Source organism: Scyliorhinus canicula, chromosome 4, assembly GCF_902713615.1.
Source record: "Scyliorhinus canicula chromosome 4, sScyCan1.1, whole genome shotgun sequence".
In the NCBI taxonomy this organism is placed as follows: domain Eukaryota; kingdom Metazoa; phylum Chordata; class Chondrichthyes; order Carcharhiniformes; family Scyliorhinidae; genus Scyliorhinus; species Scyliorhinus canicula.
Window position 1 is genome coordinate 208,022,965 of NC_052149.1, and position 23,512 is coordinate 208,046,476.

At 44.5% G+C, this 23,512-nt stretch overlaps 1 protein-coding gene across 2 annotated transcripts in view; it reads right to left on the minus strand.

Moving 5' to 3' along the window:
* The window catches only part of LOC119965342 (PDZ and LIM domain protein 4-like), a 128,419-nt gene that overhangs the window by 38,909 nt on the left and 65,998 nt on the right, over positions 1-23,512 (minus strand). For both annotated transcript variants that reach the window (XM_038795971.1, XM_038795972.1), the window contains exon 3: positions 4,891-4,975. In XM_038795971.1, the coding sequence (XP_038651899.1) occupies positions 4,891-4,975 (85 nt within the window). The remainder of the gene's footprint in view (positions 1-4,890; positions 4,976-23,512) is intronic.

Sequence of the window (23,512 nt, forward strand, 5' to 3'; positions counted from 1 at the left end):
AGAAAATCTGATAATGTACAATTGTTTCATGTACTCCATTTGTTTTGCTTTATGAAAGTTAAGTGAGGACAGTATGCAAGCAATGCCACACAAGTACATAAAAAAAGAAATTGCGAAATGGATTTTTAATAATGTTATTTTTATCAAAGAATTACTTTTAAACTTCTAGATCCAAACGTATTGGTACAGGTTGAGCATCCCTCATCCAAGATGCTTGGAGCAGAGTGTGTTGATCGAATTTTGGAATAAAATGTGCATGTGCGGCCTGTCGGGACTGCGCATCACCCAGGGACTCGTGATGTCACATGGGTGATCGGAAAAAAGTACAGATTTTGGAATTTTTCTGTTTTTGGAATTTTGGATAAGCGATGCTCAACCTGCATCATCAATATACCCAAATCAACAGAATTTAAGTTTGTGCAATGGTGGGCTTACGGAAAAACAGCAATTATCAACTATGTCCAGAGAGAGAACTCTTTCTCTGCAAGTGTAGTAGCACAGGAGAAAACAGGGCGCAGGCAGTCAGAAAATTAACCTTTGAATGTGTTTTAATTTCCCAATGTGGAGATGCCGGCATTGGACTGGGATGAGCACAGTAAGAAGTCTTACAACATCAGGTTAAAGTCCAATATGTTTGTTTCAAACACTAGCTTTCGGAGCACTGCTCCTTCTTCGGGAAGGAGACTTCTTACTTAATTTCCCGAAGCAAGTTTGAGCGAGTTAGGATGGTGCTGATGAACTGGCTCAAGATTCAGCTGATGATAGACCGACTCTTCAAATATGAGTTTCAAAGTTATCATAGAAGTCGTGGAAGTGGAGTTATTGGGCTTGAAGTTACCAGATGAGATCTTATTTAATTGCATGAAAATCTTGAAAAATATAATATTCAATGCTAGTCCCATGGCAGAAAAAGCAAATAGGCAATAATAATAACAATAATAGAACTTTACACAGCAAGAGGTTAGGTTTTGCGCATCTTTGCAGCAGCAGAATCAGGGACTGCAACAGTTCATTCACTGCAAACAAATATAGAAACAGGCAGATATTTTTCTTTTCCTTTTTTTAAATAAATTTAGAGAACCCAATTCATTTTTCCAATTAAGAGGCAATTTAGCATGTCCAATCCACCTACTCTGCACATCTTTAGGTTGTGGGGGCAAAACCCATGCAAGCACGGGGAGAATGTGCAAACTCCACACGGACAGTGACCCGGAGCCAGGATTGAACCTGGGGCGTCGGCGCCGTGAGGCAGCAGGGCTAACCCACTGCGCCACTGTTCTAGAAACAGGCAGATATGCTGGCTGTCCAAAACATCTTTAATAAATTTGCTCAGCCTGGCAAACCAGATGAGGGTATAATCCAGTTTTTATCACTTGGGTTAACAAAAAACTACCCCAAATGGTGGTGACAAAAAGTGTGGAACATGCAAACACTTTGATATAAAATGTGAACGCAAGACAAACTACCTTTAGAAATCAAAATATTATATGCAAATAACTCAATATATAATAATATGCAGCCTGATGTCAACAGTGTTAATCTTATATATAGAGGAAAAAAAAGGAAATGACTCAAAAACTAGAAGTTCCAGTCTACCTTTGTGCTGCCATAACAGCAAATAAGGACAAAAAAACATCAACAAAGGCATTTTATATAACATGGTCTACACTCCTTGGAAATTTCTAAACTAATATGAACTGGGCATCATCTCACCACAAAGGAAACGAGAGACAGTGGATCGCAAAATTAGCAACCAGTTACCGGATGGTTTGAATCAAGAATAAGGCAGGACAGATTTTCACCCAGGTTTAAAACTGAAAATGTCCATAAAAATATCATGCCTGAAAAAGCTTTTTAATCCTTATGCATATAACGTGAGCCAATCTCTTTGGACACAAACAGCTATCTGTCGCAATTTTTAGTGTCTAGTTTGCGTTGACTGTTAGAGGCAAAGGGGGTATAACAGGAAAGCTGGAGTCAAATGGCATCGCAAAGTCCTCAAGGATGGCATCCACAGAATTATTACTTTAAAAAAAAACACTGCAGTACCACTGCCATTCGGCCCACAGTGACTTTCATTCATAGATTCTGTCTCTTGAAGAGCAAGAAAATCAGGAGAGGGGGAACCTGTGATTTGGAGGAGCTTGAGCAGCGACCATGGGAGAGACAGGGGGAGGCAATTCTCCATGGCGTTGCACCGGGCACAAATCCCAGTACATCAGGAGAATAGCGGGAGAGCCCCGAAACAAGGTCCTCGCTAGACACTAAGCAGTGCAGGATGCTCCCGGCCCGCTGCAGCTGATGTAATCCAGTTCACAGCTGCTGTGGGCGTGAGCCAGATTAGCATATTTAAATAGCTTTTAAATATGCAGGATCAGATTTAAGTCGGATTCTCAGGGCGGCGAGAATCATTCCTGGCCTCCCACCACCAGAGGCCATTTGTGGTAACCACGCCGATTCCTATAGTGAGTGCTTCCACGCGGCAGGTATGGGAGTAAATATGAGCTTACCACTAGACTGCCTCCAGCAATATACTCAATGATACCCTGCCACTCAAACAGCTCAAATTTCCTCCACAACCATCTCCAAACCCAAACACTGATTTACTGATACTCCAGGCTGATTCCAAGTCAACTTTAGACAACTTATCTTTGAATAAATCTCTATCACTAAGTGAAGCATTCCATAGTTGAACTTCTCCAGCGACTGTCCAGCATCATTTGCTATAATTTGTAGGATTTCTCTTTTTAAACATTTTTCCTGTGAGGGGGCAAATGTGCGTGGCCAATTCATCTACCCTGCACATCTTTGGGTTGTGGGGGTTAGACCCACACAGACACGGGAAGCGCACGACAGTGACCTGGATCGAACCCAGGTCTCGGCCCCGTGAGGCAGCAGTGCTGACCACTGTGCCACCTAATTTGCAGGCCTCCTATTGGAAGTTATATCAGATGGTATATTTAATTTTTAATTCTTTCTTCTCTGGTAATAAGTCTGTGGCTCAAATATGTATATCAAAAAGTGGTGTTTGGCACTCCTTATACAATTACTGGCAGATTGAGCTGAACTTTAAGATGGACATCCTTACAGCTTTTTCATTACTCATCATGCATGTCTATATAACAGCATATTGAAGCTACAAATCAAAACAGTTTAAGTAAATGAAAAAGGGGGCTTTATATACCATGTAAATAGAACCAATGATTCACTGTTGGTTGCTTGCAAACAGTTGGCTCATGTCTAATATAGGTGCTCCTTCAACGCAAACATCTAAAAAGGTTACTCCGTTTACAGAACAAGGGCAGATCTTCAAGTCAGTGTCCAAAGTGGGACAGGTAACTTGCCATGGAAGAGGGCAGTTTTATCGAGCTTACGGGAATAGTTCATTTGGATTTAGTTTCCCTGTGAGTTTGGACACACTCCATCTGCATTAAATTAGAAAAACAAATATCCTCAAAAAAATGCCTGGTCTCTTGTATGCCTGGTCCCTTGCAGAATAGGCATCAAACATTCTGTTATGCTGGTCCCTTGCAGAATAGGCATCAAACTTTCTGTTTTGCTCATTATACATGGACAGGATATGCGCATTATACAACCAGCTAGAATGACTAAGAAACCATGCAAAGATTCCTTTCAATATAATTTGCATTGGATTGCAGACAACAAAGTCTTGTACATTGTGAGAGCACTTTAAGGCTGGTCTGAGTGGTTATCTGGAGATGCAAGTAATTTAATTTTAGTGAACTAATAAAAATAAACTGCCGCCCAATAAAGGACTTCTCACACCTGTTTCAGAATGTATGTCACTGTCTAACACACTCCAGATTGTTCATGGTCTGATATAATAGCATCATGCTCACATATGGTACTGTATAAATATGGAATTTTATGTCTTAATTCACTATGGCGAGTATGATTTATTCCACTGTTCTTTTACTAGCTGTGCAATTTCCTATTTAATAGCTTTTCATAGCTGTGATTTGGAGATTACAGAGGTGTTCTTACATGCCTGCAAAAGTGACGTGACGAGTGTTTCAGTATTTCGACTTTACTGCTGGCGAATTAGCTAGTCAATCATTTGAGAATCCTATCTGTCTCATTCTGTCCCCTCACGTTACCTGTGTGTTAATCAATGCAGAATATACATTTCTTTACACGTCAAACACTATTTCATTGGATTGCTTTGTGACCATCTCCTCCAAGAGGACGTCTGGGCAGTTTTATGAGATTATTTAGTCCAAAAAACTTGCAAGATTCAGGTGATTTTATTTGTAATTGTTGCTGATTTACAAGTAACTCTTTGGCAGCGAGACAATTATTTATCTTTACCACAGGTGTCTTGAGATTCCTACACATCCTGGGTGGCATTGGGAGAGGGAGGATCTTGCCAAAGAAGCTAAATTAAATCAAAATGTCTCGAGATGATTAGTATGATGGGGGGGGGGGGGGGGGGGGGCGCATGTTTTTTCAGGCAGGATTCAGAAGCAGCTGGTCACAAATGTTGTTTCATGGATTTTCAGGGTGGAATTGGTTTTTTAAAAAATCTTGTTTCCTTGTATTTAAAGTGTGCTTGCAGTTTTTTTTCCAAAAGTGCATCCTTTTACTTTCCCTCCTCTCCCCACCCCCACTACATGGTTCCAAAGGTGATTAAATAACTTTTGGCTGCAAATGTCCTCAGGAGCTGCTCCTGCTCTGGCATTGTAATTGAAACCCTGTGCATGCTTGCAAACGACCCTTTAGCTGCACTTCCAGCAACAGAGTGGGAGAAGTTAGGAGCAGAATCCCAGTTCTTGCTTTAGACAGGTTCTGTCATGTAACTTTACACTCATAGTGGCGTCAACAGTTGTAATAACCCTTGGAATGTTACCACACACCAACTTTAATACATACTTGTGGCGGAGACTGTAAATCGACTTTGAAAGGATGGGAATTTCCATCTTGAAAACCGTTTGGGGACCAGGGTTTGTTTTCTGTCCTGCAATAAAGAAGAAGTCATTTTGTCACATTCTAGCATCAAAAGATATTTGAACTATAAAAAACCGTAACTGTTAAACCAGAATTCCATAGTGCCTTCCGTGCCATTGAATTGGTTGTTTCTGAAACTGAGCTCATATTAAAAAAAACGAGCTTATGGTTATAGAGGACTCCACTCATGTCCTGAAGTAAAAGGTCTTCAACTTGCAGTGGAGATCTACATTTGCACTTCACCAATTAGGCAATTTCCTTCAGACAGACAAAATAGATGTGTAGGAAGGGGGTCAAACTAGTACACTGACAGGCATTCTTCAGAGGTTGCATAGCTCCTAAATATCACCATAATGATTTCAGAGGAAAGAATGCCCATGACATCAGACATATCAAAGACTGCAGTCTCTCCTGTTCAAGTACAAGCTTTTTCCAGTACCAGCAATATTTGTTATTTGGGTCATATTCAGTTACATTCATTCCACCTGGTTCTTGGTAATCTTTGATAGTAATCTCCCACCTCTGCCATTCAATTTTGTCCCCCGATCTTCTCTTACACCCAAGGTGTAGTTAGGTAGATAGCAGAAGTCTCACCCAAGTGGCTAAACTTCTCTTCAAGACTACATAGCAAGTGCAAGCTATAATAAATCAAAAATAAAGGGCAAAACTTTGTTTCAGGAGTAGGATGATGTCAATAAATTAAACAAGCAACCCTGTAGGCATCATCACCAAACCTAACCCTACACGTATAAAATCTCCAACACAAGGAGAAAGGCTTTGATGAGTCTACAGTGAGGAAAACATAGTAATTTTAAGGGATTTATGTTTGTATTAGTAAACATTAAAACATAAGTTATAGTTTAAGTGGGTTTAACTTAATGTTTCTGTGCCTGGAAGGGCAAAACGCACTGTTGGATTCATGCCAGACAATGGTGTTGGTATGTGTGAGGGGGGCTGATTTCAATTCCATAAGACCATAAGACATAGGAGCAGAATTAGGCCACTCGGCCCATCGGGTCTGCTCCGCCATTCAATCATGGCTGATATTTTTCTCATCCCAATTCTCCCGATAACACCTGATCCCATGATCAAGAACCTATCTATCTCGGTCTTGAAATCAGTGATTTGGCCTCCACAGCCTTCTGCGGCAAGGAGTTCTATAGATTCACCACCCTCTGGCTGAAGAAATTCCTCCTCATCTCTTTTAAAGGATCATCCCTTTCATTTGAAATTGTGCCCTCTGTTTCTGGTTTTTCCTACAAGTGGAAACATCCTCTCCACCTCCACTCTATCCAGGCCTCACAGTATCCTGTAAGTTTCAATAAGATCCCCCCTCATCCTTCTGAACTCCAATGAGTCCAGACCCAGAGTCCCCAACCGTTCCTCACACAACAATCTCTTAATTCCAGGGATCATTCTTGTGAACCTCCTCTGGACCCTCTCCAAGGCCAGTACATCTTTCCTTAGATACGGGGCCCAAAACTGTTCACAATTTTCTAAATGGGGTCTGACAAGAGCCTTATACAGCCTCAGAATACATTCCTGGTCTTGTATTCTAGCCCTCTTGATATGAATGCTAATATTGCATTTGCCTTCTTAAACTGCACGTTAACCTTCAGAGAATCGTAAACAAAGACTCTCCCTTTGTGTTTCTGATTTCCTAAGCATTTCCCCATTTAGAAAATAGTCTATACCTAAATTCCTCCTTCCAAAGTGCATAACCTCACACTTTTCCACATTGTATTTCATTTGCCACTTCATTACCTCTCAGAGCCTGTCCAAATTCTTCTGCAGCCCCCTTGCTTCCTCAATACAACCTGTCCCTCTATAGATCTTTGTATCATCTGCAAACTTAGCAACAGTGCCTTCAGTTCCTTCTTCCAGATTATTAGTGTATATTGTGAAAAGTTGTGGTCCCAGCATCAACCCCTGTGGCACACTAGTCACTGGCTGCCATCCTGAAAAACACCCCTTTATCCCCACTCTCTGCCTTCTGCCAGTCAACCAATCCTCTACCCATGCCAGGATCTTACCCTTAACACCATAGGCTCTTAACTTATTTAACAATCCCCTATGCAGCACCTTGTCAAAGGCCTTCTGGAAATCTAAATAAGTCACGTCCATTGGTTCTCCTTTGTCTAATTTCCTTGTTGCCTCCTCAAAAGAACTCTAACAGATTTGTCAGACATGACTTCACTTTAACAAAGCCGTGCTGACTCAGTCCTATTTTACCATGCACTTCTAAGTACTCGCCGATCTCATCTTTAATAATCCTAACTGTGATTCTATTGTGCTTCGAGGGGATTGGGCATGAATAATAAATAGCACTGGCAGGGGTTCTTAGCTACTGGAGGCTTTTGCAAGGAGAAAAACACTTGTACGTTTTAGCCAAATTTGTTAGCAGTTGGAGATAGGTAGTGAGAGTGAAGGCAGCTCTCAGTTCTGCTACAAGCAGTTGGTATTGGTTTTTAAGGCTAAAGAAGGAACATCTCGCTGAAGAGGGAACATCTCTCTTCGCCTTGCTAGAGGTCACATTATGGAATAATGCTTAAGGAAACAGATGCTGAAAACCTAAATTCCAGCTAGCTCAGGAAGCTAGAGAAATGATAATAAGTTTCCAAGAAGTCTGAAGTTAACAGAACAGAGGAAACTGGAAATCAAAACATATTACTATTCAGCAAAGGTGCAGAGTTGAAAGGGCATTGGATTGTGGAGGCCGGAAAAATATCTGCAGTAGTGTGAATGTTTGTGAGAAATTACCAATTTTTGGGAGACATTATTTGAAATAATTGTGGAAATTGGTAGCTGGACCTCAGAGTTTGTGTCAAAGACTTTACAACAATGGACCCCGAAAGAAGAGGTGCAATATCTGAAAGATAACCCCTGATGGAAGCAGCAGAGAGAAAGCAGAATTCAAAAGATTTGAAATGCGACTTTTGAAAGCCAAATTTGAAATTACTCATGTGGAAGCCAGAGTTCAGTAGGGCAAGGCGGTGGGCAGTGGGCAGCACGGTAGTTCAAGTGGATAGCACTGTGGCTTCACAGCGCCAGGGTCCCCGCTGGATCACTGTCTGTGTGGAGTTTGCATGTTCTCCCTGTGTCTGCGTGGGTTTCCTCCGGGTGCTCCGGTTTCCTCCCACAGTCCAAAGACATGCAGGTTAGGTGGATTGGCCATGATAAATTGCCCTTAGTGACAAAAAAAAGGTTAGGAAGGGTTATTAAGTTATGGGAATAGGCTGGAAGTGAGGGCTTAAGTGGGTCGGTGCAGACTCGATGGGCCGAATGGCCTTCTTCTGCACTGTACGTTCTATGTCCTATGTTCAAGGTACAAGAATCATCTGGTGGTGATTTTGAGGGAGAAATCCACAGACATTTACTTGGGTTCAGAGAGGAGTGTGTCTCACCACCGTCATCTTGTGCACTTAAAAGGGACTTTTTATGTTAATGACGCCATTGTAGTTCAAGAATTATTTTTTAAATCAAGTGTTAATCCCCAAACCTGTGTGTAATTGTTAAGATAAAGGGGGATTAAATAAGTAATGCATAATAATCTAATTTTTTTTCATGTTTAATATATGTTTTTTTCCTTACTGTTAAAACTCATTTGCCGTCGCGTGAATCTGTTCTTCTACGCTTTATAAAACAAGTGGGATCATACACCATTTCCAGTAAATTTCCACATAACCACTAGAAAGAGGTGTCAAAGTGGGCAGCACTGTAGCACAAGTGGATAGCACTGTGGCTTCACTGCGCCAGGGTCCCAGGTTCAATTCCCCGCTGGGTCACTGTCTGTGCGGAGTTTGCACGTTCTCGCCATGTCTGCGTGAGTTTCCTCTGGGTGCTCCGGTTTCCTCCCACAGTCCAAAGATGTCAGGTTAGGTGGATTGGCCATGATAAATTGCCCTTAGTGACCAAAAAAAAGTTATAAGAGGTTATTGGTTACTGGGATAGGGTGGAAGTGAGGGCTTAAGTGGGTTGGTGCAGACCAGAGGGGCCGAATGGCCTCCTTCTACACCAGGGGTGGGCAAACTTTTCCGTGCAAGGGCCACATTCAGAAATTCACAATTCACAAAGGGCCGCATAGTATATTAAGTAAAATAATTACTTCACCCGGTTATGATTCTGGGCGCCTCATATAGAACATAGAACAGTACAGCACAGAACAGGCCCTTCGGCCCTCGGCGTTGTGCCGAGCAATGATCACCCTACTCAAGTCAACGTATCCACCCTATACCAGTAAGTAACCCAACAGCCCCCCCCCCCATTAACCTTAAAAAAAAATTAAAAAAATTTTTTTTTTTTTTTAATTGTGTTTTTTTTAATGACTTGGTGGGCCGCAGAAATACCTTTGGCGGGCCGCATGCGGCCCGCGGGCCGTAGTTTGCCCACCCCTGTTCTACACTGTATGTTCTATGTTCACAGGCCAGTGGGAAAAATCTAGGCTCCATTTTATATCCAGCAACTTGTAATCTGACAATGTTCCAAAACTATGCAATACATTTAAATGGTTAAAGACCTAATTATAATATAAACCAATTTGACACTGCGTCTGAATTTGAAATGAATGGAAAATAAATTTGATATGCTGACTCCAAATTTACTCGTGTTTGGTACTGCAGTGACACAACTACCATAGCCCAAATTGCAGGCCGGCAAAGCTACCATTTCCACCAAAAGTACTCATCCTGACCTGCCACTTATTTGGGCCTTCCTGCAATCCACTCACTGAGGAGTGGACACTCCGTACAACTGCTGCAGCCTCAGAATAACCGGTTACTTTTTGCAGCTTCGTCCCACGTGGACCGACTATTTTTTCTGCCCTTTATATCTCATCCAGAAGGATGGACCTGGAAGTTCTTCAAAAATTCTGTTCTTTTCTGCCTACTTGCTCTTTATTTGGATATCTCCACCAGAGCCTGCGGAAGGTGCATGCAATAAAAATGTCAAGAATCACATGAGCCATTTAGTCCAGCTACTGCATAATTCAAGTGATGAAATCAACATTCCCTACTTACCTACTGCTACAATTAGCCAGCTACTCTTGGCTTCTCACAAGTTGCACTGTTGCTCCAAGTATGCACCCACCCTCCTTGCTATGCACTACTTAATTTTACATAGGATTGATACCACTGTATCCTACCAATATTCAATTGAGCTGATCACTGCCCAAATTATATCAAGCTCAGTGCTGGAGAGATTAGCAGGTGCAAGCAATGGTTGTGAGATTTCAGGATTATATACAGGACTTAATGGTTTGGCAACAAGACTTGACATTTATTCCGCTTAATAACAGATTACCGAATCTAAGGATTTTCCTCCAGTTGTTTAGTGGATTAGGTGTACCATATCGTGTAATGAATCATACTTGGGTTCAACCTTATACTTTACTCTATTTGCTGGTCTCGGCCAAAAGTGACAATGAGGGAGCTACAATTAACTGAAGCTATACTCCCTATGCCCAATTGTTATCATGTAGTCATTGCTGTAAAATGCATGTGTACCTGAGAAGACAGGATTGGATGCAGTCTGAGAATGCAGGAGCAACCAGCGGGCAATGATTATTCCCTAGCTTGGATGGTTGCTGATCTAAAGCCTCAGTACCCATTATAAATCACAGCGGTCATGTTACAATTTATATAGGGTGGCATCCTTAATCCATACAGCCATACAAGGTAGCAACTATAATAAACCATTAAAGCAAATTTACATCAAAATATATTTATTCAAGATGCAAGCAAAAGGTGCAACAGCCACTTGTCTCGTTCAAGTATATGAGCAGTGACAGAGAGTGGAGGTGAATTTTACTGTCCTTGCCATCCATATGTGCCGTTTCAGGAGAAAAGGCCAAGGTCATCTCGCTGGATACTATTCAGGAAGGGATGCAGAGCTGAATTCCCCCACCACACAGCCCCTCAAAGGCCCAATTGTAGCAATCAAATGTCACTTTGGTTGAAACAAATCAATGACCAACTTCTATACCTTAAAACTTCACAACAATATCAAGCAGCACATTTACCAACAAGCCCAAGAATGTTTAAATATTTCTTCAAAATGTGGGACTGAAAATATTCTATTGATTCTTTAGGGAATTCCACCACAACTGAGGAAGAACACAATTGCTGGAAAGCAAAATAAAGCAGCTGCTGAAATAGAAACCGACAATTCGTAAATACTCTGAAGGTCAGGCACTGTCTGTGGAGAGAGAGGTGTTCATGTTACAGGAATGATGAAGGTGTCATCTATCTGAAACATTAATTCTCTTTCTTTATCAATAGGAGCTACATGACCTGTTGAGTATTTCCAGCATTTTTGGATTTATTTTTAAACAGTATTGATGGATTTAAACAGTATTAAACATGTTGAAGTTCACTAACAGGGAGGGTATTAAATTGGTACAATTTTATTTTAAATGATTCTACAGCTTGCAGGAAACATCAAACTTCATCACAAAAAGCTTTCAATCTGCTTATCTGGAGACCGTTGTTAATTATGAAACAGCTGACAATATCTTTCGCATATCTACTTACTGACAGGAAAAAACACAAAATGGCTCAAGCAGCTCTACTGAAATAATTTTTCGATCCAGAAGCTTTAATGTCATTTATTTTGGAAGGTCCAAACTGGTCATGCATTGCTCTCAACTGAGTCACTACTTGATATAGAGGTAATAAAGCCAGTATGAGACTCAAATTTTTAACTCACTTTGTAAAGGTGGGGTAATATAGGATGTGCAATCAATATATATTTTTTTCATATCTTAGAGACAGTTCGTTCAGTCGGTGTGGGAACACAAACGTAGTGCCAGGGTCCATGGCTGTGGTCTCCTGGTAGCAACTTCTCACTGGCCACACATTGACCATAAATCTGGGTGCAATCTAGGAACTTTCATTCAAATGAGCTCTGCCATCAAGATTCTCTTCTAACTCATTAAACTCGCTGAGCCTGTTGTTTTGGCAAAGAATCATAGAATTGCAGAATTTACAGTGCAGAAGGAGGCCATTCGGCCCATCGAGTCTGCAATGGCCTTTGGAAAGAACACCGCACCTCCATCCTAGCCTGTAACCCAGTAATCCCACTCAACCTTTTTTGGACACGGAGGGCAATTTAGCATGGTCAATTCACCTAACCAGCACGTCTTTGGACTGTGGGAGGAAACCGGAGCACCCGGAGGAAACCCATGCAGACACGGAGAGCAAGTGCAAACTCCGCACAGACAGTGACCCAAGCTGGGAATCGAACCTGGGACCCTGGAGCTGTGAAGCAACTGGGCTAACCACGGTGCTACCTTGCCTCCCACTTGAAAGGTCTCACTTGAAACCAAGTACAAAATAGAAGTGCAAGACTGGGCTTTGGTACCCAGCATGAGACAGCAGGTGGAATCTTCCCATTATTTGTCAGCGTCAGGCTCAAGTGAAAACCGGCGTGCATCTCTCCAGATGCACAGCCAAGTTTTCAGACCAGATTTTCTGGCACTACAAACAAAAAATCAAAATCAGGATGTGTGGTTTACACTTTCAGTCTGGCAGAGTGCCATCGGGTAGAGCTAGTAAGGCGTGCTCCAGTTTTTGGGATGCCTTCTTTAATGGGCACCCTGATCACAACAGCTAGCCCACCACTGCCCAACCCCCAATCACTGCAATGTACCCGCTCCAATGTCGGCTCTTCCCCACCCCCTCCCCAGTCACCCCCCCTTTTAAAGGCATTGGCACTCATCTCTGCCTCTTTCTCTCTCTCTCCCCCCCCCCCCCCCCTCACATTGGGCTCCCGAGGGTTCACCCCTCGCACTTCCCACAGTACGGGCTGATTCAGTAAATTGTGGCCGGAGGGAGGGGGGGAAAGAGGTGTGGGGGGCATGGATCATGTGGCGTTTAGGCCCTTTAATAATATGTAAATCCATTAAAATGTTTTAAAATCAGGTTCCCACCCAATGCCACATCACCAGCGAGGGTCAGGAAGAATCAGGAAATGAGATCTCGCCGGCTAGAATCTAGTTTCCAAATGCCTGAGATTTTGCACCTTCATCACTGTCCTCACTGACACTGCATGTGGGGAAAGAAAGAAAATAGGAAAAAAAAGTTGCCCCTACCATCTTAGAAGATGCCAGGAAAAGGTGGAGGGGAAAAAAAAGCATGAATCGTGATTTTTACAAAATCCCAATTTAGTTTCCAATCCAAAAGGTTTAAATTTCAATAGCAGTTTACAGTTCTTGTAACTAGGTTAGCTGCTAGGTGTTAACATACAGCGCATTTAATACTACCAGATTAGAAGATGAACAATATCTATAATAAAACCTGTGTGAAAATTCTCAGCTACTAATCCAATGAGTGGCCCAAGAATAAAGCTCTGGGGACCGGGTTTCGAATCCCATCATGGCAGATGGTGCAATTTCAGGACGAAAGATCAATGCTTTTTGGACACTATGGGGCATAAGAGATCCATGAAGATGGTGCGATGGCCTGAGGTAGGCGGTCAGCATGATTAGGTTGAATGGGGCTAGTTGGCACGAAGAGCTGTATGGCCGATTCCTTTTTTTTGCAGTTTTGATTCTGTCATGTAGAATGCCTTTCTAAAAAAAAGGCAACAGCGAAAATTTCCTTTACTTTGATTTTAAGGATTTGAGCTAGAATCATTGATAAATCAAGGGATATCTTTGAAGTTTGAGGGATAGCTAAACACTATTGATAGAAGATTAACTTTAGTAGACCAGAAGAGTGTGCACATCACACAATATCCTGTCATATCCACAATTTACTGCAGTCAGCTAAGCTGTATAGCACAGAATCATCTGCACATTGACATCCCCTTGATCAGAGGTCAAAAACAAAGAAGCACAATAACATGATTCATCTGCTATATATTTGTAGCCGTCAGTAAGAATGAAGTAAACTATGATCAACTATTTTTTAAAAACAGAGTTCGCCGAATGACAATTCTTTTGAAGGTTGGGGAAGCGTGCAAAAATGTTGTAGTTGAAGCTAAACTGATAGACACTTTTCCCATAAATCTTGCAGTTGTTTTCTAAGAGAATTCATTAAATACTTGGAGCCTGATTTTTCCTCTGTAGAAGGGGGGCAGTGAGTTGAAACCTTGTGCCCTTGTGGACTAAGTTTTGACTAAACAAAATGGATGACAGACAAGTTTGCTGATACTACTTTAAAAGTGATTTCTAGAGGGTGGATGTTTTGATGATATTGTCCACCAACTTTTCTCCAGTCGCTGCTCTTCGGCTATGATCAATGAACTTCCAAAATAAAGTTCAAATTTGAGATTACTCTGGTCTTTGGGCTGGGGAATTAGATGTCGAGCCTCAGTGTATTAATGACCTGCCAATCATGCTTTTAAATCATATGAAATCAAGGAGCAATACCACTGCAGTTCACATAGCTGTCTGAAAACCATTTCTTTTGAAATGTCTTCCAGGATATGGAACATAGAACATAGAACAGTACAGCACAGAACAGGCCCTTCGGCCCTCGATGTTGTGCCGAACAATGATCACCCCACTTAAACCCACGTAACCACGTATGGGATAAATGAATTAGCAGTTCTTTAGTCCTTCCCCGTCTCAAAAGATGCAAAGCTCTTCATAAACTACAAATCAGAACTTGCAATCACTGCATCCTGTCTAGCTTCATTTTAATGTCCATGGGGCCACACCCAATAGTTTTTACTTTCATCTCGCATTCCATCTATTATGATCCCGGACCAGATCCCAACAGTTGTAGGATACCGGATGGTAACCCCAATAATTTATTTAATTCGTAAGACTGAGGAAGGGATACTTAGCTCCAGCAATGATTTCACACACACTTAGGTTTATGGCGTATTAAAACAAACTTTATTACTAACACAGTATTACTAACTTTATCTTCAAGAAAATAGCTTCCAGTTAAATAATGCTCAACACTGACAATGAAACACCAACTCCTAACCGCTATCTTTATCTCCACTCCAGCAAAATCCATCTCAGGTCAAACTCCACAGTTAGCCAACCCAGGAAAAGAGGTGTCTAGGATAGACCACGAGAGAGGGAGACCGAGAGCGCCTTCAGGAATCCAGCTCATGTCAGACCACTGTTTAACCTGACTGCTGTTCTGTTCACAGGCAAATCTTTTTAACTAAACTGCTTTGGAGGGAAGTTGCTGGTCTATCCAGTCAAATCTTTAACTGAACTCAAAAATTTAAACTTCACGCCTGATTTCTTCAACCCCCTATCCCCTGCCATTAACTATATCACCTGACTGAAGCTAAACACAATGGACATGATTTAACCACCGTGGTGAGTCCAGCGCGGATCAGGGCCGGGTGAATGGTGGGAAAGTCCAAAATAGAGGATCACGCCAAGTGCAAACCATTTTGCAATTCACCCTGCCCGCTCCTGATGGAGTGTGTTCTGGGTCGTACCCAAAAATGGCGAATATTAACCCTCATTTGCATTCATTTCAATCTCATTAGCGAGTTTGAAGTAGAATGCAGAGGCCTCGTGGGAATTCCCAACTAGCCAGTGAAAAATCCCACGGGCATCATTTAGCACTTCTTTTCAAAAACCCGAAGCTGGTGCAGTGGCTTCGGAGGGGAAGGGAAGAGGAGAGTAGCCATTTCCATTTTCCGGCATGTAGCTCAAGCTGCTACCCCAGTGCTTGGGGTTGTCCCTCTATTAGGTCTTCAGGCCACCTTTAAGTATCGTGGACACCCATAACAGGGGCAACCACAGCTACAGTCTGTTTGTCCTGCCAAACACTTCCAGGACAGAGCCCTACTGCAGCTTGGCTCTGGAAAGTCAATTTAACCTCCTTTGACTGCGAGCAGCCTCTAGTTTCACAGCTGAAGGCTATAAAGAATTAGTCTTATTAGTTGTGAGAGCGCTTCACATTCAACTCTTGAAGGCACACTTGCCAAGTCTCAAGAGGACGATTAGTGCATAGCAAGCAACCTGATGCCCGAACCGGAGGAGCATCAGCACCATTGAAGCAGCTGCCAAAAATTAAACAGTAAAAGAGGTCTTCAGCACTGAGGATCCTCTTGTGATCAAAGGGAAAGCATGTGGATAAAAGGGGGGCACCCGAGCACGAACCCCCTAATGTTCCTGGCAGAGGTCTGGGGCTCCTGTTGTGGCCGTGAGTGATTGTGCAGAACAAGGTTTGCCAACACAACTGGCTCGCTGATGGCACTCAGGCAAGGTGGGGAAGCTTGGGGGTGTGAGGCTCCCTTAACTGATTGTCGGTTTTCAAATTCTTTCCAGATCATAAAATGTTTGCTGGTGTTGATCCCGCAGAGGCTGCCCTTGCATTGCTGGTGGCAGTCGAGGCAGGCAGGTGCCAGGGAAGCCAGCAGCGACAACACAGGCTGGCAGTGACACCCCATCTGCAAGGGGCCATCACACACCCTGAAGACAAGGCCACCCATCAGACTGAGGAGGGACCCTCAAGTGTCATCATTGTCCGAAAGACATGCCAGGTGGGAGGGATTCAGATGAACCAGACCAGTCATCTCCTTGGGGGAAGGTCCCAGGGTTAGCCTCCTGGTCGTGCCGTAAGGCCCTGGTGGATGGAAGCAAGGTTGCACTGAGTTCCAGAGGCCTCCCAGTCTTCAGGATGAATCACTGTTGGCACCATCAGTGATGCTGTGGCTGACCAAGATTTGGAGTGATTTGGCAATGTCCCCCTTCATCTGAGATACAAGACACATCATGGCCTCAGCCATGGTCGCCACAGACTGAACCATGCCTTGCGCACCACCATTCAAGATGCAGATGCGAGCTCAAGACTGCATTTTTCACTGCAGTCGTCACCCTAGCAGTTTTGGCCTTGGTGCAATGCATTGCTGGCACCATCTCCTGCACCTGAAGCCTTTGAGCCTCCTCTAATCGGCTTTGCAATTATTGGAATGTCACGAACAACATCCCCTCTTGAATGTCACAGCCGTGTCCCATCATCTGCATCAGTTCTGGGAAAACCTTGCCCTGTCTCTGACAGCTCCCTCCTTAGACAACCTGTGATTTCCAGAGCCTGTTCCTCATAGGGGACGAGGTCATGGATCTCTGTCATCCGGTCTCTCTCTTCCTTCTTTCCCCTCCAGGACCACCCCCCCCCCCCCCCCCCCCCCCCCCCCCCCCCCCCCCCCGCACCACCACCACCACCACCATGCCTTGGCCCTTTCCCACTTATTAGCAGCTATAGTCTCCTGTGAGGACATTATGAGCCACATGTTTGCTGGGTTGGGGGGGGGGGCGACAACAGTTGACATGTGTGAGCACCACAACTGAACAAGAGGCTGTACTGGTGGGTACCAGGAGGTGCTGAGGAACAAGCTTGAAAATCAGAAATGGGGCAGGTACGATGTGCCAGCCTGTGATTTGTCAGCAGGAATGGGGAATTTGAGGAGTGACAGTTGGAACTAATGCCAGGAGAGAGTTGGTAGCTTACTTGCAGCCCGGTTGAGATTGTTTGATTTCTTCAGACATTAGTCCTCCTGGTCTTGCTGCCTGAACTGACAGCCAATGCCCTGCCTCCCAGGCTGCACTGTTGGTCCTCCCATCCCCACAGGGGAAACAGGGTGGTCTGCCTCTCATCCAGAGTAGAGAAACCTAGCCAGATTGGCATCACAAAAACTGAGCAGCAGGTCTGCATGCTGCCATGTTGACTGGGAGTGAGTGGTGAGCGAGCGTTTAAAAGCAGCTCCCTCTCGTTAGCAGCGAGAAGCTGTGGTGTGAGTCAGGTGCATTAGATGTCGAGGGAGCCAGTAACGTTGAGAATCTAGTGGAGGCTAATTTTCATAGAACTTACAGTGCAGAAGGAGGCCATTCAGCCCATCAAGTCTGAACTGGCTCTTTTGAAAGAGCACCCTACCCAAGCTCCACCCTACCCCCATAACCTAGTAACCCCACCCAACACTATGACATTAGACACAGGGCAATTTTGGACAGTAAGGGCAATTTAGCATGGCCAATCCACCTAACCTGCACATCTTTGGACTGTGGGAGGAAACCCGAGCACCCGGAGGAAACCCACGCACACACGGGGAGAACTTGCAGACTCCGCACAGACAGTGACCCAAGCCGGGAATCGAACCTGGGACCCTGGAGCTGTGAAGCAACTGTGCTAACCACTATGCTACCGTGCTGCCCTTAGGGCCGTTGAATACGGGCTGCGATCTCGCCCGTCAAGAAACACCCCACTAAATGCAGCCGAAAACAAATGTTTCCGTTGAACTGCACACAATGTTGGGCCCAGGGAAACTTCTTCATATGAACAAAGTTCCATTCGCTGAACTTTTAGATGCTTTTTTTAATCCCCTCATGCGTGCTTCCCTTCTCTGTGCCACCTAGGTATCCTGTGTGTCAAGGTGCCCAGGTGGCAAACGAGTGCCAGGGTGCTACCCTGCCCAGTGCACTACAACCCAGGAGTCTTCAATGGCTTCCCACCAGGTGTCATAATGCCTGGTCCACATTTATGTGGATCAATACTAAACGGCACCCCAACGAGATCTCCCAGGTGTGGTCCATGAATCCCAGGCATTGAGAGAATACGGCGAACACATATACAAATTATCAGAGCGAGTAAGAGCAATCCAGTTTGAGAGACCTCAGGAGATTCCATTGAATCTCACAAGATGTTTCAAGCATCACAAATCTCTCATGAGACTCATCAGCCTCAACCCGACACCAAGTTGGGTGCGGCAAGGCCGCTGAAACACCCCCTGAAATTCCCAGCAATGGTCACTGAATAAGAAACAGTAGCAAGTACTCAAAATGGTCTGTCCTTAGCAAAGGACTGCAAGGCTCACTGCAGTTTCTCAACTACTGACAGTCGTGTTAGGTACACTGGTATAACACTGGCTGCAACTGGATGCAGCAGAGATCAAAAAGATACTTCAGTCCTTAGTCCAAACAGGTTAATTGAACTAATAGCACAGTTAGCACAGTTCTCTGTGAGTTCGACTCTCTGCTAACTTAAGTGTGGATACACTTGTCTGAAAGAACCAGACTATCTCTTAGCCATGTGGTGGGGATGCGAGATTGCAACAACACCCTTGACTGACTCTCTAGATGTTCATCAGTGGAAAGAGGCGGAGTTGAGTGCCTCGTGTCTTTTATAGTCAGATCTCACCCCGAGTGTCCTGCCTGCTCATTGGTCATGTCCTGTGTCCTTTAGCTGCTTGTCTGTATGTCATTATGTGTGTGTCTGCATATCATGACACTGACTACAACCTTCTAGATCTGAATTAAATAATAGCAATGATTGGCAGTTTATCAATACATTGAGCCTCAGCATATATTTCCCCAGCCCAGGGAAGTCTCACATTCAAACTTTCTAAATGCGAAGATGCTGATCATAACCAGACAACATAGTGGCAGAAGGAGAAAAATAAAGTTGAGGAACAAGAATTAACAAGGTAGACAAGAGAAAGGAGGATCGTAACACAATTTCTCCACTGAGCAATAATCACCTGAAAAACTGACATTTTTCTCATGCTTGAGCAGAACAATCAAGACGTCTTCATTTACTTCCCCTCCCCATCAAATAGATATACTTTAGGTGCTACTTGGGAAGTACAGCACGTCAGCTCTTCATGTCACCTTCAAAGAACCATAAGAATGTGACCCGCCCATGTTTTCGTAAGTGTTTAACCACTTTATTAGCCGACAAGGAGTGGTGCTGCTCTTTTCAACAATGTGTTCACTGTTTTGTTCAATGAGCCTGATCAAAGAGCACAGATGGTGTTGTAAGACTTCTTACTGTGCCCACTCCAGTCCAACGCCAGCATCTCCACATCAAAGAGCACAGAACCCAATGTCAGCTTCCCAAACAATTATGAATCTCACCAGTTATCTTCATAGCGATAACAATTGTATTTTATTACCTCAATGTAGCACTACACATTCTTTAAGATGTGATGTTGAACCAAGAAAGTCTAGGTAACAGAAGGCAGGCTGCAACAGGGCTCTAATCCCAGAGTTAGGGAGGGGGAAGAAAATGACCAGGCGTCCTGATCCTAATTGGTACGTGTTAATGAAAATGAAGTTGGGTTGCATGCAGTTGAATAGTCTGCCACTTTATTAAAGAGGGATGTATTAAAAAACTGCATGAGGGGTGTGCATTGGACACTCATGGAACCAACCTTAACAGATTTGCCTTGGACCGGCCCCCTTGAGGGCGATTGGGGGCTTATGAAAATAAATGAATGAAATGAATGAGTAGGCTTCAAATGAAATTACTGTGAAAAGCCCCCAACTTCTTCCATCGGTTCTTTCAGAAGTCTAAGAACACACACAGACTCAAAAACAGCTTCTTCCCCACTGTCACCAGACTCCTAAATGACCCTCTTATTTACTGACCCCATTAACACTACACCCTGTATGCTTCAACCAATGCCAATGCTTATGTAGTTACATTGTATAGCTTGTGTTGCCCTATTATGTATTCTCATGTATTTTCTTGAATTTTGTTTAATTCCCTTTTCTAATGATCTGTTGAGCTGTTTGCAGAAAAATACTTTTCGCTGTACCTCGGTACACGTGACAATAAACAAATCCAATCCAATCCAATCGCTACTTTCTGGCGCCTGTTTGGGGAGGCTGGTACGGGAATTGAACTGTGCTGCTGGCCTGCCTTGGTCTGCTTTAAAAGCCACGATCTAACCCAGTGTGATGAGGAAGCAGCAGGCGAATGAGTCGCCGAGGGCGATGGTGGGGAGACTACACCGGTTTCTGGACAAGGAGACGATCTTGCGGTGCGCCTGGCAGACGAGATGATGTACCTGGGAAGGCAACTAGTTCGGGTACATCAGGACCTGGGCGCGGAACTGACAAAGAGGAGAGCCGAATTTAATCAGGTCAAGGCTGCACTCTAAGAAGGGGGTGAAGTTTGGGATGCAGTACCCAACCCTCCTTTGGGTGATCCACAATGGCTGCGAATACTATTTTAGAACACTGGAGGACGCAATGGAATTCTTAAGAGACAATGAACTGGCATGAGAGGGCAGATATTGAACTTGGTGAACTTCTTCCATCGGGCAGGAGATACAGAAGTCTGAGAACACACAAACAGACTGAAAAACAGCTTCTTCTCTGGTAAACAGCTGTTACCAGACTCCTAAATCACCCCCTTATGGACTGACCTCATTCGCACTACACCCTGTATGCTTCATCCGATGCCGGTGCTTATGTAGTTACATTGCTTACCTTGTGTTGCCCTATTATGTATTCTATTTTATGCCCTTTTCATCCCATGTACTTAATGATCTGTTTAGCTGTTTGCAGCAAAATACTTTTCACTGTACCTTGGTACATGTGATAATAAACAAATCCAATGTGAGGTGGCGTTGATTCTCCCTCCTTTGTTGTGTTGGGTGATGCCCAGGTAGAACTTTTCTTTTCTTAACTGTTTAGCTTTTTGATGGTGTTCTTTGGTGGGAGGCCGGAGGACGTGAGAATCTTTTTTTTCTTCTTTAAAGTGTTAAAGTTGTTTGCACCATGGTAGAGTGCGAGCGGGGAAAGAGGGGGGGGTTAGGATGTTTGGTGTCATTGGCAGGGGCTGCCAAGCTAACTGTGTGAGTTAGTTCACAAGGGGGGGGGGGGGGGGGGAAGCATGATCAATGAGTTTTAGAGGGGGTTGGGATTGCTGTTTTGTTCGGGGGAGGAGGTGCTGCTGGTTGGCTGTGGGAGCAGTCGAAGTGCAATAAGGATGGAGTTGGTGACAGCAGACATCCGAGGGTGGACCTGGCGGGTGGTGGGGTGCTCGCCAACCAGGCTGGTCACATGGAACGAGAGAGGGCTGGATGGGCCACTCAAACGGCTCACCTGTTTGCACACCTGAGGAGCTTAAAAAGGTGGATATGGCATTTCTACAGGAAAACACTTTTGAAGATTGCGTATCAGATTAGGCAGTGGAAGAGGTGGGCTGGCCAGGTTTTTCCATTCGGGGTTGAATTTGAAGACGTGGGGAGTTGGTGGTACTCATAAATAAGTGTTTTAGGTGATTAACATATTGGTGATGAACAACATGGTGAGCGCAGCACTGGAGGGGATGCTATGGGTCTTGGTGCATGTTTATTCCACAAATTTGGACGATATTGAATTCACATACTGGTTGATTATTGGGGGGGGGGGGGGGGGGGGGGGGGAAGAGATTAACTTTAATGCAGTCATCAAGCCAATCTTGGACCGGTCGAGTCCGCAACCGGGGCACGGTGGCGAAAGAGCTGAAGAGGTTCATGGAGTGCAGTGCACGGGGGGGGGGGGGGGGGGGGGGGGGGGGAAGGACCGCCCTGAGGCCAAGGGCAAAGGAATTTTCGAACTTCTCCTGTGTGCACAGGGTTTAGTCACAGATCAATTACTGTGTGGTGGATAAGACTTTGCTGGCAGGGGTGGCTGACTCAGGGTACGTGGCAATTGTGGTCTTGGACCACGCGCCACACTGGGTGGACTTGCAAATGGACCGGTGGGGAGGCAGCGCCACATTGGAAATTAGTTGTGGGATTGTTAGCAGATGAGGTGGCGTGCAAGCAGGTGAAGGCTGCTATTTGGGGGTATGTGGAGCTGAATGACATGGGTGAGGTACTGGCTTACACACTATGGGAGGGGCTTAAGGAAGTGTTCGGGGGGGGGGGGGGGGGAGTTGATAACAATTCAGGCGCACAGGGACAGGATGGAGTAGGTAGAGATGACAATGGTGGTAGAGGAGATCATGCGGGTAGATGGGAGATACTTGGAGGCCTCGGAGGCAGGCTTGATGAAGGAGCAGCAGAAACTCCAGATGTAGTTCGAGTTGGAGTTGGTGTCCACGAGAAAGGCATTGGGACAGATGCGGAGGGCGGGGGGTGGATAGTGTATGGATATGGGGAGAAGGCGAGCAGGGAGGATGTTGGCTCACCCACATAGGAAGCAAGAGGTGATGAGGGAGATCGGAAAGGTGAAGGATGAGAGAGGAAGGGTGGTCCTGGTGGAGGTGAATGGGGCATTTGAGGAATCTTACTGGAGACTATATGAATCAAAGACCCCGGTGGGGGTGGGAGCACCCATTGGACTGGTGGAGGCGTTGGAGAGTATGGGGGCGATGCAGGCAGGGAAGGCCCAGGGTCTGGATGGGTTCCCGGTGGAATTTTATAAGTAGCTTTCTTGTGACCTAGGGCCCCTGCTGACAAGGGCATATAATGAGGCATGGGAGAAGGGAAGAGTTTCGTTTATATTATCACAAGCTTCATATCCTTAATTCTGAAGAAGGATAAGGACACTGTCCCCCTAACCCAATAACTCCTCCTAACCTTTTTGGACACCAAGGGAAAATTAGTGTGGCCAATCCACCTAACCAACACTTCTTTGGACTGTGGGAGAAAATCGGAGCACCTAGAGGAAATTCCCGCAGACACAGGGAGAACATGCAGACTCCACATAGACAATGACCCAGCAGGGAATCAAACCTGGGACCCTGCCGATGTGAAGCCACAATGCTCACCACTACGCTACAGTGCTGCCCCTGTCAACATGGTTTATATCCAAGTCAACATGGTTTTGTGCAAGGGAAATCATCTTGAACTAATTTCTTCA